This window comes from Tachysurus fulvidraco, chromosome 5, assembly GCF_022655615.1.
Source record: "Tachysurus fulvidraco isolate hzauxx_2018 chromosome 5, HZAU_PFXX_2.0, whole genome shotgun sequence".
In the NCBI taxonomy this organism is placed as follows: domain Eukaryota; kingdom Metazoa; phylum Chordata; class Actinopteri; order Siluriformes; family Bagridae; genus Tachysurus; species Tachysurus fulvidraco.
Window position 1 is genome coordinate 28827621 of NC_062522.1, and position 15565 is coordinate 28843185.

The 15565-nt window shown below is 39.1% G+C and overlaps 1 protein-coding gene across 1 annotated transcript; it reads left to right on the forward strand.

Moving 5' to 3' along the window:
• The first annotated feature begins 1600 nt into the window (after nt 1-1600).
• On the forward strand, nt 1601-15547 carry gga1 (golgi-associated, gamma adaptin ear containing, ARF binding protein 1). Its single transcript, XM_027133567.2, has 18 exons — nt 1601-1749; nt 4061-4145; nt 5543-5618; nt 5990-6088; nt 6187-6310; nt 6727-6827; nt 7534-7614; nt 9878-10015; nt 10236-10317; nt 11040-11150; nt 11314-11451; nt 11792-11868; nt 11947-12131; nt 12280-12500; nt 12591-12760; nt 12864-12974; nt 13413-13523; nt 15248-15547. The coding sequence occupies exons 1-17, from the start codon at nt 1707-1709 to the stop codon at nt 13521-13523; spliced, it is 1953 nt and encodes a 650-aa protein (XP_026989368.2). The 5' UTR covers nt 1601-1706; the 3' UTR covers nt 15248-15547.
• Nucleotides 15548-15565: the final 18 nt, after the last annotated feature.

Consider the following 15565-nt stretch of genomic DNA (forward strand, 5'->3'; position numbering starts at 1 on the left):
ACCTAGTGGCGAAATTATACAATGATAGTTATTTGACATTCGGCCATTTTGTAATGTTTTGCGCGCCCTCTAGTGGACATCATTCGAAATGTCAAATGAATTCAGTCTTATTTAGACTAGATTTTTACAAATGTACGCATCTCTACCACCCATTTGGAGCTGGTTCCGGACTGCAAAGATACATGTCTCATTAATAGCAAAGTAGTTCTGACGTTTTATTCACTTCGGATTCTATAATAGCTCATTATTTACAGACTGCGCGTGCACAATTTTACAACAATCCGGAAATAAACAATGTACATACAGGAACACGTGCACCTGAGCCATACATACAGCCATGCATACATACAATACTACTATGACCAGTAGAAATAACCCCAGATAAAATATAATCCCCTCTATTCATCTATCTATCAATAGAGTGGTGCAGTGGGTTTTAGCCCTTGCTTTATAGAATCACACTCAGAATCATGTTTACTGGCCAAGTGTGTCGATGCACACAAGGAATTTGGTTCCAGCTGTTTGTGACTCTCCAAAGTACAGACATAAATAACACTATACTATACAAGACAAGACAAAACAGACTATACGAGACAATACAGACAATGTGAGACAATATAGACAGTACGAGTATTAAATAGGAATACAGAATATATGACTCATCAGTTATGTACATAAAGTGTGAGAAGTGCATGGTAGTGTAAATAAAAGTACTGTGCAATTTTATGTTTTTGTACAATATACAGCAGCAGTAGTGTATGTATCATATACGGATGATGTGATGACTGACAGTTCTGATAATGATAGTACCAGAGCATCAGCCAATTCACCTCCTCCCGGTATGCAGACTCATTGCCATCTTGGATAAGACAGATGAGCCTACTATCATCTGCAAATTTCAGGAGTTTAACAGTCGGGTCACTTGAAGTACAGTCATTCGTATAGAGGGAGAATAGCAGCAGAGAGAGGACACATCCCTGAGGAGCGCCAGTGCTGATTGTTCTTTCCTGCCTGTCAGGAAGCTGGTGATCCACTGATAGGTGGAAGTGGGGTATAGTGAGCTTTAAGAGTTTAGAATGTCCTGAATTATCGAATTAAAAGCTGAACTGAAGTCGACAAAAAGAATCCGGGCGTATGTCCCTGGGCAGTTCAGGTGTTGCGGAATGTAGTGCAGCCCAATGCTTTCTGCGTTGTCAATCCCAGCATGCTTGTCATTTCATAAATTACTTGCTCTGCAAGTTTCTGCCCTTCTCTGGCATCAAAGTCTCTGGGGCTCAGGGTTCAGTGTGTTATCTCCACTAAAGGTGAACTCTGACCTCTATGATTTTGCTGAATTGTAACCCTGTGATGTCATTTTTTAGTTTTCCTTTAAGGGGTGAATCTGTTTGTACACTCAGTTATCAATATACAGTTCCTGACTGTAGTTCTATAAAGTTCTGAACGAATTAGTGTAATTTTTGAACAAATATGATGGTATTTGGTGCATGAGACTAGTCTCACCCTGTGTAGTGAGTCATACTTGAGCGAGTCGGCTCTGAGTCATACTTTACCTTTCTGTGGGAGGATCTAGCAGTTCAATGGGGAAATCTAATCATATGTAAAAAGCAGCACAACGCAGAGCATCGCGAGATCTCGCGAGAACCGTGTGGTACTTGGCGTTTAATCTCGCGAGAGTTCGAGTGCATTCGGAAAGGAATCACCGAAAGATGGCGGCTCCGCCTGATGAGGGGAGTTTAGAGTCTCGCATCAGTAAGTCAAGCACAGTTTTAATTAAGCAGCTTTATAACGCACAAGTGACACGTCATACTACAGAAAGACATCTATTTGAATTAATCAAACGTAGGGATTTGTGTTAGTTGGTATGATTTTGTGTACGGGTTATTTATCAGTGCCAAGACTTGAAGCTAACCAGCTAGCTAATTAGCTTGGCAGTTTGTTTGCAAGCTAAGCTAAGCTAAACATGCTAGCGTTGTTAGCGAGTCTAATCACGACAACACGACCGTTTTATTCGTTACAGACTTCGGTTTGCGTCAAAACACTTTCTTGCGCGTTAAACCGTCGATTTATTTGTAATTCGTGCGCTGACATTTGGATGAAATGCGGTTTAGTTCAGGACGCTTTAGCCAGATGCGCTGTCACTTCCAGTGTAAGTTAATAGGGAGGGGATCATTTCACATGACCTGCTAACTGTTCCTCTAACTAGCCGGCTAATAATAATGACGACAATCCTCTGTGGGAATAAATAAAACTTTATCTCCAGGGGAAAATATTTTCTCAGTTGTTTTCTTCTTCTCATGTTTACATATTAACACCTTCATAAATCAGTGAAAATAATGCAGTTTGTTCAAATTTAACACCCTTCTGGCTAATCCATGCAGTTCTTCCACATTGTTTTCAGGGAGAAGTAGAAAATTCACACCCAGAAAGTTTCTAGAAGTTACCAGGTTACGTTAGAAATTAATTTGCATATGCTTTAGATGATGGTTTGCATAATAAAGTTCTATGCATAAGGAAGATTTTTCTGAAGATATGTCTTTTAGGATATAATAATTATATCCTACTGTTATAACAGCAGGAAACTGCAAATAATAATAATAATAATAATTATTATTATTATTATTATTATAATATATGATAAACAAACAAGCAGTGATGGGAACAAGACATGATGGGAACAAGTTCCAGTGATTTACAATTATATATATATATATATATATATATATATATATATAAAATGTATATATATGTGTGTATGCATATGTATGACAGACATGTCTCATGAAATGCCTGCTAGAGATCAAGCTTGGCTTACACCAACACGTCATCAGCAGTAATTGAGAAAGTGCACATGAAATACAAGCGTGATTGTACTAGAATATAAAACATTGTTTACTCAAGCATTGATTTGATTTTTCTGAATGACTAGAAAATACTATGCAACGGTTGGGTAATCATGTATAAATTTATAAATCATCTTGCCTGTTTTGAGCTTGTTCCTGTGTGTACAATGAACCATTTTTATAGCTACGATGAGATCACACGCTATAAGTCTAATACGTAGTAGCTCTCTTATTCGGTATAGTGAAAGCTTAGATATATATTTGTTTCTTTCTGTAAAGTTTAGAAACTGGTAGAAATTTGAGTGTTATTAGTCATGTGTAATATTTAGTCATGTGATCTGACAAAATGGAACAAAACTTGTTAAGAATAGGTTTTTTTTGTTGTTGTGGGATTATCCGGATTCTGTGAAAATGCAAACTGGAAATGTCCCAAATTTACAGTATACACACACACACACACACACACACACACACACACACACACACACACACACAAACCCCTTCCTCTATTAATCCAGTGTTCCAGGATATGTACTTGTATATATTGTACTGTAGCAATAGGGTGATGGTGTGAGGCAGAATGGTGACAGAAGTCAACAATTTACCAACATTCGTGATGTTTTATGTATTAAAGAATTATGTACTTTTTTTTTTTTAGATACAGCCATAGAAAAGGCACTTCTCCTGAAAATTCATCCGAAAATTGTATTTCGATTTCCCTTGATAAATTTGCATTCTAATATCCATCCAGATTGTTTTCACCAACAGTAACATATTGGCACCCTTTACTTTTTTTGGTTCACTCTTTTGTTCTCATTAAGAGTATTCGGATGTAGAAATGTGGCAAAGATATAAAACAGTAGTGCTTTTGTTTTCATTGGTTTATATAAACATTCATGTCTGTCACTGGTCAACACCAGCGAACTCCACTTTCACAGATGATGATATGCGGTGAGAAATATACACACGTTTGCATAAGTTTGTAAGCAGATGATTAGCTCTGCTGTGTTGTAACTCATTTTGAACTATTTTAATTTTAAGAATCTGGCAAAACAGCTGCAGTGACAATTTCTACATTAATTATTTATAAGGTCGAACAGTATCACCTATAGTGTTGGTTTAATGCTTCCCGGTCCTTGAAAACAAGAGGTTTGTCATCATGCATTTTATACGATGCCTGCAGCATAACGGTACATTTTCTGTATGCTTTTGACTTGCAGACAAAGCGACCAACCCTCTGAACAGAGAGACCGACTGGGACAGCATTAAAGCTTTCTGTGAGCAGCTCAGCAATGACCCAGAAGGGTGAGTTCCACTTTAACCCAACAAGTCTATGGTCCCACATGTGTACCTCTTGGTGTAGCGATGACAACGAGTTAAAACACTCCACCATTTATAGTCATACAGACCAGTTTTTCTGTCTTGGCTAATCAGCGCTAATCTAGACACACCCATTCAAAGCATGTGCTATTCATATGGTAATGATCTGCACAAACCATTCAAATGTGTTAAACACTTACCTATAAGTTCTCAAACAAATTATGTCAACATGAATCACAAGGACTTTAAGGGGTGCGTCGTTGTCTCCCAAGGTTTGACGATGCATCGGTATTGATGGTTGTTGACACTCCCTCGACATGCAGACAAAAAAAGTCTCAAACAAAAAGTGTCATACGAATGTTAACCAATGTATTGTTTTATGTGAATGATAGGATAGTTTTCACAACAATACTGTAAAAAAAGACTCTGGTCTTATGGACCTCTCTCAATGTCTCAAATTTAGTTTTGTTACTAAACACGCATTAAACTCGATATTTATTTATATATATATTTATTTTCAAAAATACAAGCATACACGCATGTTACTTACATATTACTGTAGCAGAACGTGTGTTGAATATAGTGCAAAGAGTGTTTTAATGAATCAATTTGCCATAGGTTACTGATTGTTCAAGGCATGTGAAAACATCTCTAGGGTCTCAAAAAAGGTATCAGACCTCTAAGGGTTAAATGGGTCCAAGTTCTTTATAGCATTTGGTGTTCTTGCCTACAGGCTCAAATTCTTAGCTTCATTGTAGAGTTTCCATCATCTAGAATATTATTCCCCGTGTTTTTATATTTGTGCATTGTTTGGTAGGTTTACTCCAAATCAGGAGGGGATTTTCCCTTGAGACTTCTGCATCAACAGTGTATGAATGAATCATTTAGATATGTTTACAGATGATAAATGAAACGCTATAAAGACATTCCTTCACCAGTCTCCCCACTTCTTATTAATAAGTTAAGACTTTTTCATGTTACCCTAAAAACCAAAAAAAAAAAACTCTCACAGAGAGACTTTCTGTAGGACTCCTTATATAAATGTTAAATAAATGTCTCCTTATGGGGAAAAAAGCACCATTTCAGTGGTTATGATAGTTTTCTTTGTTATATATCACCAGGTTTCTAAATCCATATAAGATGAGTCTTAGTCCAACACACACGTCCCTGTGAACATTTATTCTATAGAAACATTAAAGTATTCATTTAAACCTTAGACTACAATCAGAGCTGCTGCTGTAGGAAACATCAAAAGTCTGTTATCCCTCCTTTGGTTCAGAAGTTTGTTTAAGCAGTCATGTCACTTTTCGCTTTAAATCCGCTTCATCCATTTTACTTGTTTATCTGCTGGCTTTTGTAATCTGGATTTCTCTTTTCTGTAGTCCACAGCTTGCAACCAGGCTTTTGGCTCACAAGATCCAGTCACCTCAGGAATGGGAAGCCATGCAGGCCCTCACGGTAAGATAAAGCAGGTTCATCTGAAGTTGAAATATTATATGCTGCCATTTACGGTGAAGAACAGTGACGTTTACCTCATCATCTGTATTTGTTTAACCAAATATTTTTGTACATCATGATTGGTATCATTTTACACATTACATGATTTCAAAAAGTGCATTTAAATGATGGAAATTGCATCCCCGGGATCTCAGCATGGTGCTTTAAATTGCATCCGAAATATCAGCATTTATTATAAATCTCTCAGCAAGCTCCAAGGGATTAGTTTCTGTGTAAATCCCCCAATAACAAAACACAGTACACTAATTAACGTTAGATTTTCAATTGACATTTGAGGAATACTGTGTGTGTGTGGTTTGTGGTTTGTGAAGGTTCTGGAGACATGTATGAAGAACTGCGGGAAGAGGTTCCATAATGAAGTGGGGAAGTTCCGCTTTCTCAACGAGCTCATCAAGGTGGTTTCTCCAAAAGTAAGCGTTTAGTTGATTTATGCTTTTCTGATTTGCTTGTTTCTGGTCATTGTGAGTAATTATGCAGTGCATCCCTATCGCTCTGTGCTTTGTTATAGTATCTGGGCTCTCGAGCTCCAGAACCCGTGAAGAAGAAAGTACTAGAAATGATGTACAGTTGGACAGTCGGGTTTCCCGAAGAGACCAAAATATCTGACGCCTATCAGATGCTGAAGAAACAAGGTATCCAGAAAATACACCAATATATTTACATTAACTGATTTCAGCTGTAGGTGGATTTTTTAAGCATTTATTTAAGCAACATAATGTGGTATTTTGTTTAGGATTAAAGTTATTTCAAGAAGTCACATAATTACAAATAATCCTATTTGCATGTATGCTAGTGGTGGTTTAATCACAAGTTTCACTCAAACTTTAAGTGTGTATCAATAATAGTTGTTTTTATTGATTAATGGCATTTACGTCCTATATTAATACCGAATCATTAATTTGTCCTGGTTCTAAGCGGTCTCCTTCTGTGGGTTTGTCATTTCCATCCACGTTCAATGTGAACACCACTCACCACTCACACCATAAGCAAGTCCCAGCTTATGTTTTCCATGTTGCTAAGTGACAAGGGCTCCTCGTCTCTCTTCCAGGTATTGTGAAACAGGACCCTGCTCTTCCGGATGATAAGCCCCTCCCTCCTCCACCTCCCAGACCCAAGAACGCCATCTTTGAGGATGAAGAGAAATCGAAGGTAAAAATAACAGAGCTTGTGGCTATGAGAACGAAGGACCAAGGACCCTGCCTTTCCTGCACTAATGAGACTAATTCCATCAGCACAATCATGTAAGCTGCTGTTAGAGAACTCAATGTTCAGGTCAGATTAAGACTGGAACTGATCCTCTGCAGGGTGGCATGTCTCCAGAAGCAGAGCCAGACGAACCGCCATATAAACATGATTATTTAAAACACAGTGGTTCGAATACAAAGTCAGTGCTCATGCTGTGTGTCATGTCCTAATGGCTTCGATTCAACAAACCTTCCACTGAGAATAGTGTGTGATTTATTTATTTTTTTAAACATACATTGTTATATAACGCATGGATATGTGATCAAATGTTTGAGCGCAGTCTGTAATTCAGCTTTAGTCATGTGGATACTATCCTTCTTGTCAGTCCATTATTTACAAATCATACGATAGGGCATGACCTAATTTACCATCACACGCACATCATGTAAATGAAACATGGTGTAAATAAAGCTGCTATTACCTTAATTACCCTTAGGTTTTAGGTTTCTCCCCCTAGATTTGTTCATGCCCCGCACGATGAATAAGTTGAAATATAAGGTGTTCGAAATGAACTCTGGCTGTTGTGTAGCTAGGACACAGGATGTTGTATAGCTAGGTGACAGGATAATAAACTCACTTTCTCTCACCCACATTCTCTTTATATCTATAGATGCTATCACGCTTGCTCAACAGCACTCACCCGGAAGACCTTAGAGCAGCAAACAAACTTATTAAGGAAATGGTACAGGAGGTGAGTGTGTGTGTGTGTGCATGCCCATGTGTTTGTTTTGTAGTTATGCCTCAGTTACTCTGCCCTGCTTTAAAGGCAGCACATGTGAGTTATTGTGACCGATTATAAGATATATGATTATAAGCAACTGCCTGAATGAAGCTCAGGTTTTTTTTAATGAAGATCATTGACCATCAGGCTCCATGATCATATTATCAATGTAAAATAAATAGGGCTGCACGATTTAGGGAAAATGTCATATTGCGATTATTGCGGTCAATATTGCGATTGCGACATGTGATTGCGATATAATAAACAAATGGTATCATGAGTCAACTTGCTTGGTTCTCAAAGAAAATGCACACACAGATTACTGATAATGCTGAAATTTGTATTTCTAAACTCAAACTAGCAACAACAAACAAATGCAAAACGTTTTCAAATTAGAATATAAAATAACACATTAATGCTGATTAATGAAAGGCCTAAGATCAAAACTGTACGTGTGTGTGTATGTATATAAAGTAAATTTCCAACTTAATGCAAGTAATACATGGTATTGCACACACCATTATTGATGATATTTGGAGCAATATTACATGTAATTATTAAACTTGATATTCCCTTACATATACATTTGCTTTTAAGCCTAATTATTACTTTTGATTATGATGTGATTGTGACAGGGGCGTGGGGAGAGGTTTCAGGTTGGGGGTAAAGAGTTTTTTCTGTCACCACTTTTGAATAAGAAACAATATCAAGGCTATAAAACTTGTCAAAACCCCGCGAATCACAAAAGTATCAGTGCATACACTCGAACTTGACTGCACATCACATTTTTTACTTTATTGATACTTCATCCGGACATAAGCTGTCATGTACAATAAAAGCGCCTGCACAGCGACAGGAAATATAATTTAACACAAAAAGCCGCCTAGACGGTGGACTTGCACTCAGGATTTTTTTTGTTTGTTTGTTTTTGAGCGGCGTGTGGGCGAATTTTTTCTACGCACACACTATTTTATTTCTTGATAACAGACCGATGCTAACTATAACACACCGTTGCCATGAAAAACAGAGTGTTGGAATGGACACACAGGATGTAGAGACGGAGCGCACTATGTTCTTTAGCGGAAGCATTACAATTGTTCAGCAGTTTCGTGTTGCAGCCACAGGCGTATGAGACCTGTAACTTGAGCAACAGCGCGAAGCCGCGAACTCGTTCTGAATATTTTAAAGGCGTAACAGCTGATGAAAAAGCAGAGACAATTGTAGATGAAAATGAAGAGAGATTTGATCTTAGTCTTTATTTTATTTTAAAACATTTTCGACTCGTCTTTTTTTTTCGTCAACAATGATGCATGTTAATTTATCTTAGTCAGCGTTTTTGGACAGTTGTGCAGTCTTGTCATCGTCTCGTCTTAGTCAAGAAAAAAAAGGTTGTTGACGGACATATTTCGTCTGACGAAATTAACACTACATATAACAGAGGTAGCATTTTTTCTGGCCACCACTTCAGTGTCCGTCTGCTCGGCATCCATCTTCACCCATTCCGCGCTGCACACCGGAAAAAGTCACAACATGACCATACGCGCCACACGTGCCACTGCCTAAAATGAAACTCACTGGTCTTTTTTTTTATTAGCGGATAGCGGTGTAGTGTATGAAGTAGGTGAACAGCTTTCAGAGAGAATGGGTTGTCATGTCGACACATGCATTTATTTATTATTTGTTTATTTCATGAAATCGCAGCATTTTGCGTCATATAATCGCACAGGCTTGATATCGCGATTGCGATATGATTAATCGTGCAGCACAAAAAATAAATAATTTTGAAGTTAAATTCATGTACATTTAATACCTCCTTGTTACTTCTGTGGTGCTCAGCAAAGCTCACTCTTCATCACAGAGGTGCTATAATTATTTCGACACCCTGTGCACCACACATGTCGTTTATAGTTTGTCAGTTTCTCAAAATGCTCCGTTTGTAGCATGCTAAACCACATTCCTGTACCTGATGAGGAATGTGGCTTAGCAAACAGGGAGTCCACATAAAGGTTATGTAACCTAGTGAGCCAGCATTAATGTATTCAATGCTAGAGATTTAAGCACTTACGTACGTCGCTCTGGATAAGGGCATCTGCCAAATGCTGTAAATGTAAATGTTATCTTTTCTGGCATGTAGTACATTTTGTGGAAAAGTGAAATATCCCAATGCAGTTCTCAAACGTAAACACATCTCTTAATATCCAAACAAAATAATGAACCTGAGTTTATCCTACAGGATCAAAAGCGCATGGAGAAGGTGTCGAAGAGAGTAAACGCTATTCAGGAAGTGAAGGAGAGCGTCAAGCTGCTTACACAGCTACTAGCAGACTACAACAAAGACACTAGCTCGAACGACAACGAGGAGCTAATTAAGGTATGAAAGCACATGCATACTTAATCAGTAACCAGTGGTAGGGCTACTAAGGTCGACTCGCATGAAATTCGTTGCTTATGGAAGTCGTGATAAGCAACTAACATGACTGACACCTGATGAGTTACCATTTAATTCATGAAATGAATTATTAACGATTTGTTTGTGGTTGTTTTGGTCCTGAGCAGCACTTCATATTCCCATTGCTTACTGTATTTTGTAGGATTTGTACCAACGCTGTGAGAAAATGAGGCCCACCCTGTTCAGACTGGCCAGTGACACAGAAGACAATGATGAAGCTCTAGGTATGAACCAACAGGAAATCCAAGAATAGATGAATAGGCAACAGGAGAGCATTTTGTCTGTTGCACCACACGTTATTTTATTCTAAATACAATTAGATCAAGTTAAATTACAGACTTACTGCTAAGTGATCATTTGGTTAGTCTGCAGTGTATATATATATATATATGTCTGCAGTCACCCCCAAACAATACATGTGTAATTTAATACATATATGTAGCTCCTTCTGCTCTGTTCTGTTGTGCTCAAGACTTCTTGAAAGGTATGTCAGTTTAAAACAACCTTTAAACTGTCAGCCTTCAAGCATTCTTTAAGGTATAAACGTCATCCTTCCAATAGATATTCTCTCAATCGGTGGTGTTATGATTCTAGAGAGGAGCACTGTCTGAGAAATTGCTTCAAAATCTCCTTAAGGTATTTAATTGGACAGAGATGTATTGAAAGTGAAGGCTGCAGTCATTTTTATTTCGTTTTCATAACCATCAAAACCTCGAATGAGCCATCAGGCCACGAGGGAGGGGGCAGGGTTCACACTAGAGCTTAATCTTATTACTGTGTATTTATATTACTCCAAATTGAAAATGAATGGGTATCAAAATTGAATCGCAGATATCGTTACAAGTGAGGTTAGATCTTATCCAATTGGTGAGGTGTAGGGTTTAGTAGCTAGACTGAACTGTGTGTGTGTGTGTGTGTGTGTGTGTGTTTCTCTCTCTCTCTACAGCGGAGATCCTGCAGGCCAATGACAGTCTGACGGAGGTGATTAACCTCTATAGGCAGCTTGTGAAGGGAGAGGAGGTGAATGGAGACAGCAGCACTATGCCAACACTTACGGGTAAATGAACTAGACACATTATCAGTACCATGTTACGCAAACATTACACACTGTTTCGATGATGATAGACATATCGACTGGCAAAAAAGTATACACAGACCCGGTGTTATACCTTTTGGATGTATAAAAAAGTGTTTTAATGACTTTGTATATGCCTTGACAGGCAAACGTGCAGCCCTGTTGGACCTCACTGGACTGGACACATCACCTTCAGTTCCCACTTTCCCAGATTTCCCCTCTCAGCTCACACCGTCACATGAGCTAGGCATCAGTCTGCTGGATGATGAACTCATGTCTCTGGGTAAGAGCTGACCTGTAGTTGCTTTCCATGGTTCATATACTAGTATCTGTACCAGTACAGATGTGAGGATCGAAGTTGCTGCTCTCAAATTATTGTTCAGTGTCAACCTGCATTATCCCCATTGTTTATCTTAAAAAGGAGATCCAATTGTACACAGATTTGTCCATGTATTTATAAAGATTTTTGATAAGACTCTTGTTAGACATTATCCTAAAAAAAAAACACTGGCCACCAAATGCCATGGCTATTTGACATAAACAACACTTCATGTGTGTTTAATAGTAAAGTGTCATATGATAAGCTTTAATCTGTTTAATTTGTATTGGTACATTTGTTGTAGGGCTAACTGACAACACTCCTAGTTCTACTCTGGCTTCCTCCCAGTCTGGTGATGCCTCTACATGGAACTCATTCCAGGTAAGAGAAGAGAAAAACGTAGATTATTGGCTGTTCTTTCCGCTGTGAACTGTTTAAATGTTCTTGACTGTGTTTTAGACTTCAGATACTGTAGACACTCCCATCCCCCCAGTACCAGCCACCATGCTGTTGCCATCGGTTACTCCTAACCCAGGGCCTGTTAGTGCCCCCACTGCCACGGTTAAGGCCCTGGATGATCTGGACATGTTGGGGAAGACTCTGCTACAGCAGTCTCTGCCCCCTGAGAGCCTGCAGGTCAAATGGTACGGTCTCAACGAAATGTTCAGAAATAAAGCTGATGTATGAGTCAAATATTAAATGTAGCCTAGATGATTAGGGATTATGTTGAGCTGTGATGATTTAATAAAGGATTTGAAATGGCAGGAAGTGATGTTCATGTGTGCTCTGCAGGGACAAACTTCAGCCTCAGTCCAAGCCCACCCTGCGTGATCTACAGAGCAAGTCAAATACAAACCCAAGTCCTATCCTAGTATATTCCTCTGAGCCTGGTAATATCCTGAACTCGCAGCACAACAGCGAGGCTCCTGCATTGAGCATCGGCCCTGCTTCCACTCCTCAGGATGAGATCTCTCTGGTTAATGTCACTGTGGCCCTGGAATCCATTAAGCCTAGTAAGAAATGCATAAGTATATGTCTTTGCGTATTATAGCTGTTTTCCCCCTCACTCTCGCTTACTCATTGTCTCGTCTCTGGCCTCACAGGTAGCATGTTGCCTGTGACTATCTTCGACAAACACAGCTTGCGTGTCCTGTTGCACTTTGCGCGTGAGAGTCCTCCGTCTCGGCCCGACGTTCTGGTGGTCATCCTCTCTATGCTGTCGTCCGCTCCCATACCCATCACAAACGTCCGCTTCCAGGCTGCCGTTCCCAAGGTACGCCGTCCGTGTATAGTTATAATTTACTTTAAACCAGAAAGTACTGTTTTGTGTAGGTTAGCAGGATTCCTCATGTTGCTTAGCATTTTTGTCTGTGTAGACAATGAGGGTGAAACTACAGCCACCGTCTGGAACGGACCTGCCAGCATTCAACCCCATTCTCCCGCCTGCTGCGATTACACAAGTCCTGCTGCTGGCCAACCCTCAAAAGGTTGGAAAAATTCACTCAAATACCTTTTTTTTTTTTTTTTTTGGAACTTCCACTACACTAAGAAAGGAGTCCGTCCATAACACAGGAACCATGTAATCCTCCAGCATCCTTCCTCAATAACACAAGCTTCAATTTTTTCTCTTATTAAAGATAGCTGTGGGGTAAAATGCTGGTGAGCAAAAAAAAAACAAACAAACAAAAAAAACCATCTGTATATAGCTGCCATAATATGTGACAACTGGATCCAATTTCTCAGAGACATTCACTGGAATATGTGCAACTATCAGTGGATAACGTGGTCATTCTTTAATAAAATACATTTTAACTGTTAGCAAACTGCTGTAGTATCAGAGGAATACACATGACAAATAACCTCTGTACCTCTGCTTTGCTTCACTGTTACAGGTCCTGACATCATTTATGTCTTCTTTCCTACAGGAAAAGGTTCGGTTGCGGTACAAGCTAACATACGATTTAGCTGACGAGTCCCATGATGAGAGCGGAGACATTGAACAGTTCCCACCTCCAGACTCCTGGGGGAACCTTTAGGTGGACACACTGACTTCCTGCTGCTTTATCCCTCTGCTTCCTGTTGGTCTTGCCCAATGGGAACAGCTCTTGCAAATCCATGGTTCATTTCTGATCCAAAGAAAATTGAGTCCCTCCTCACTTTCCCGAGAATTTGAGACAGTTTAACTTAAAAGGCTAAAACCAAGGAAGTCATTTGAATAGAAGCATGTGTGAACGAGAACTGAGAGGTAGAGCTTAGGTGAAGTGACGGAGGGTCTCATTTTTTCAAACTGGAGTCAGACTTAAGTCAGAAGGATCTGCCTTGGAACCCAATGCTGTCCTTTTCATGTCGCTTTCCTTCTGTCTCATCGTCTTTGATTCAAACCGTTTTAATCTTCACCGTAACCCTCATCTTCTGCTGCCTCTCTGGCTTTGTCCTGTTTTTGTGAACCTGTTGATGCAATACCGGCCTTCCTGAAAAGGGAGGTGTGTATACGTGCTCGTCACTCATAAATACTCCATCGTGCTTTCTGTAGTAGAGAGAACTGTGTGCACGTGAACGTATTTTATGATTCACAGAGCAGATCTTTGGGAGTTTGAATAATGGAACAGTGAAGTGGGTTTTGTTTTATAAGCTGTGATGTGTCTCTAGGATGGATGTCCGGTCTCGCCCTCTTTGCCTATGGTCTGATGAGCACCCTTTGTCACAACTAGATTTAGGATGAGAGCTACATTTGATTTCTCTCAACATATCGGTGATTCTGGTTACTTTTTTTTTTTAAACCAAAGTTGCACATCAATTTGTCAGACTAGATCATATGATGTCTGTCCAAATCTGATAGGAAGGAGGGGAAATATTTGCACATTTTAACCCATTTACTCAAAACTCGAGGACGTGGCAGTTTTGGGACGGTCACTAATCTTTTAAACCATTTCAGGTAGTTAAATTGTTCATATATTGAAGCCCCAGATCTGAATCGTTTTATTTGCTCAGAGGTGGGACACTTTGTGGGTGAAGAGTTTGTAGTAACATCAACATCTTGGTCAACACAAGTGCCTCGGGTTTCTACCTGATGGCAAATCAACAACTCCTTCAGGATGTTATCCCTTAATGAACAATTGAATAAGGGCACTGGGGTTACATTTAAAACAGACATCTGTAAAGCACCCTTGAACAATTTTGGTAAAAGTTTGGGTAAGATGAGTTAATCGTGTAATTCGATGACAACCCATTTCCTTTCAATCATTAACGAGTTTTGAGCAAATCCGTTTTTTGACCCGCTTCTCAATACAGGAAAATGTACGAAGGTGTTTTGAGGTAATCAGCACACACTACAGATGCAGTTGATACATCGGCCTATAAAGGATTAAAAAATTTGCCCTCCTTGATGAACCAGTGCTCTAACCCCCTCTGTTTTGCCCTTTTCAGACATTAATGCTTGACATCTTGTTTAAATTGACCGTATGTGCCTAATCTAATGTTTTACATTCATGTACGTCTCCTTTCTTGAATGCTGATCTGTACATACATATATTTGCATTTCTGTTTTGTATGTGTTTGTTTTGGTTCAGGAGTTTTGCAGTTGCTATTAACACTTGTGTAGGTTTTTACATTTTTTTTTTCACCTTTCCATTTTTTTCCCGACAAAATGATTTGAAATATTGACAGTTTTACATGGCAAAGATACAACCATCTATTTATTTTGTCTTTGTACCCAAGTGAAATATTCCAACCTAAAACAGTGTTTCCCCCCCAAATATAGCACATAGAGTGACGAAGTAATCGTGCCTGTGATAAGATGAAACGATGGGAATCATGAAAATAAATTTGTCTGGCGGTCAAAAGGCAGAAGAAATGCTGCAGCCACCCGATCATGCTCCAGGCTACACCTCCTGAAGTCGTACACACCACCCTGATTTCCTCCCGAGTCTGACTGTAAATAGTATACGTATTGCAATTATGTACATTTGCCAAAATTGAAAAACTACAAAGATCAAATAAGTATGGAAGAGTATGGAGTAGTGCAAATATGTATTTAAGGGAAATAAAGTTATTCTTTTTCTTGGGGGTTTAAAAATGG

Excerpts from the sequence above, each read along its gene's own strand:
- gga1 (XM_027133567.2), top strand. The coding sequence starts at position 1,707 with ATGGCGGCTCCGCCTGATGAGGGGAGTTTAGAGTCTCGCATCA. Across the intron at positions 10,318-11,039 it reads AGACAATGATGAAGCTCTAG|CGGAGATCCTGCAGGCCAAT; the intron begins GTATGAACCAAC and ends CTCTCTCTACAG. Across the intron at positions 12,761-12,863 it reads TCCAGGCTGCCGTTCCCAAG|ACAATGAGGGTGAAACTACA; the intron begins GTACGCCGTCCG and ends TTGTCTGTGTAG.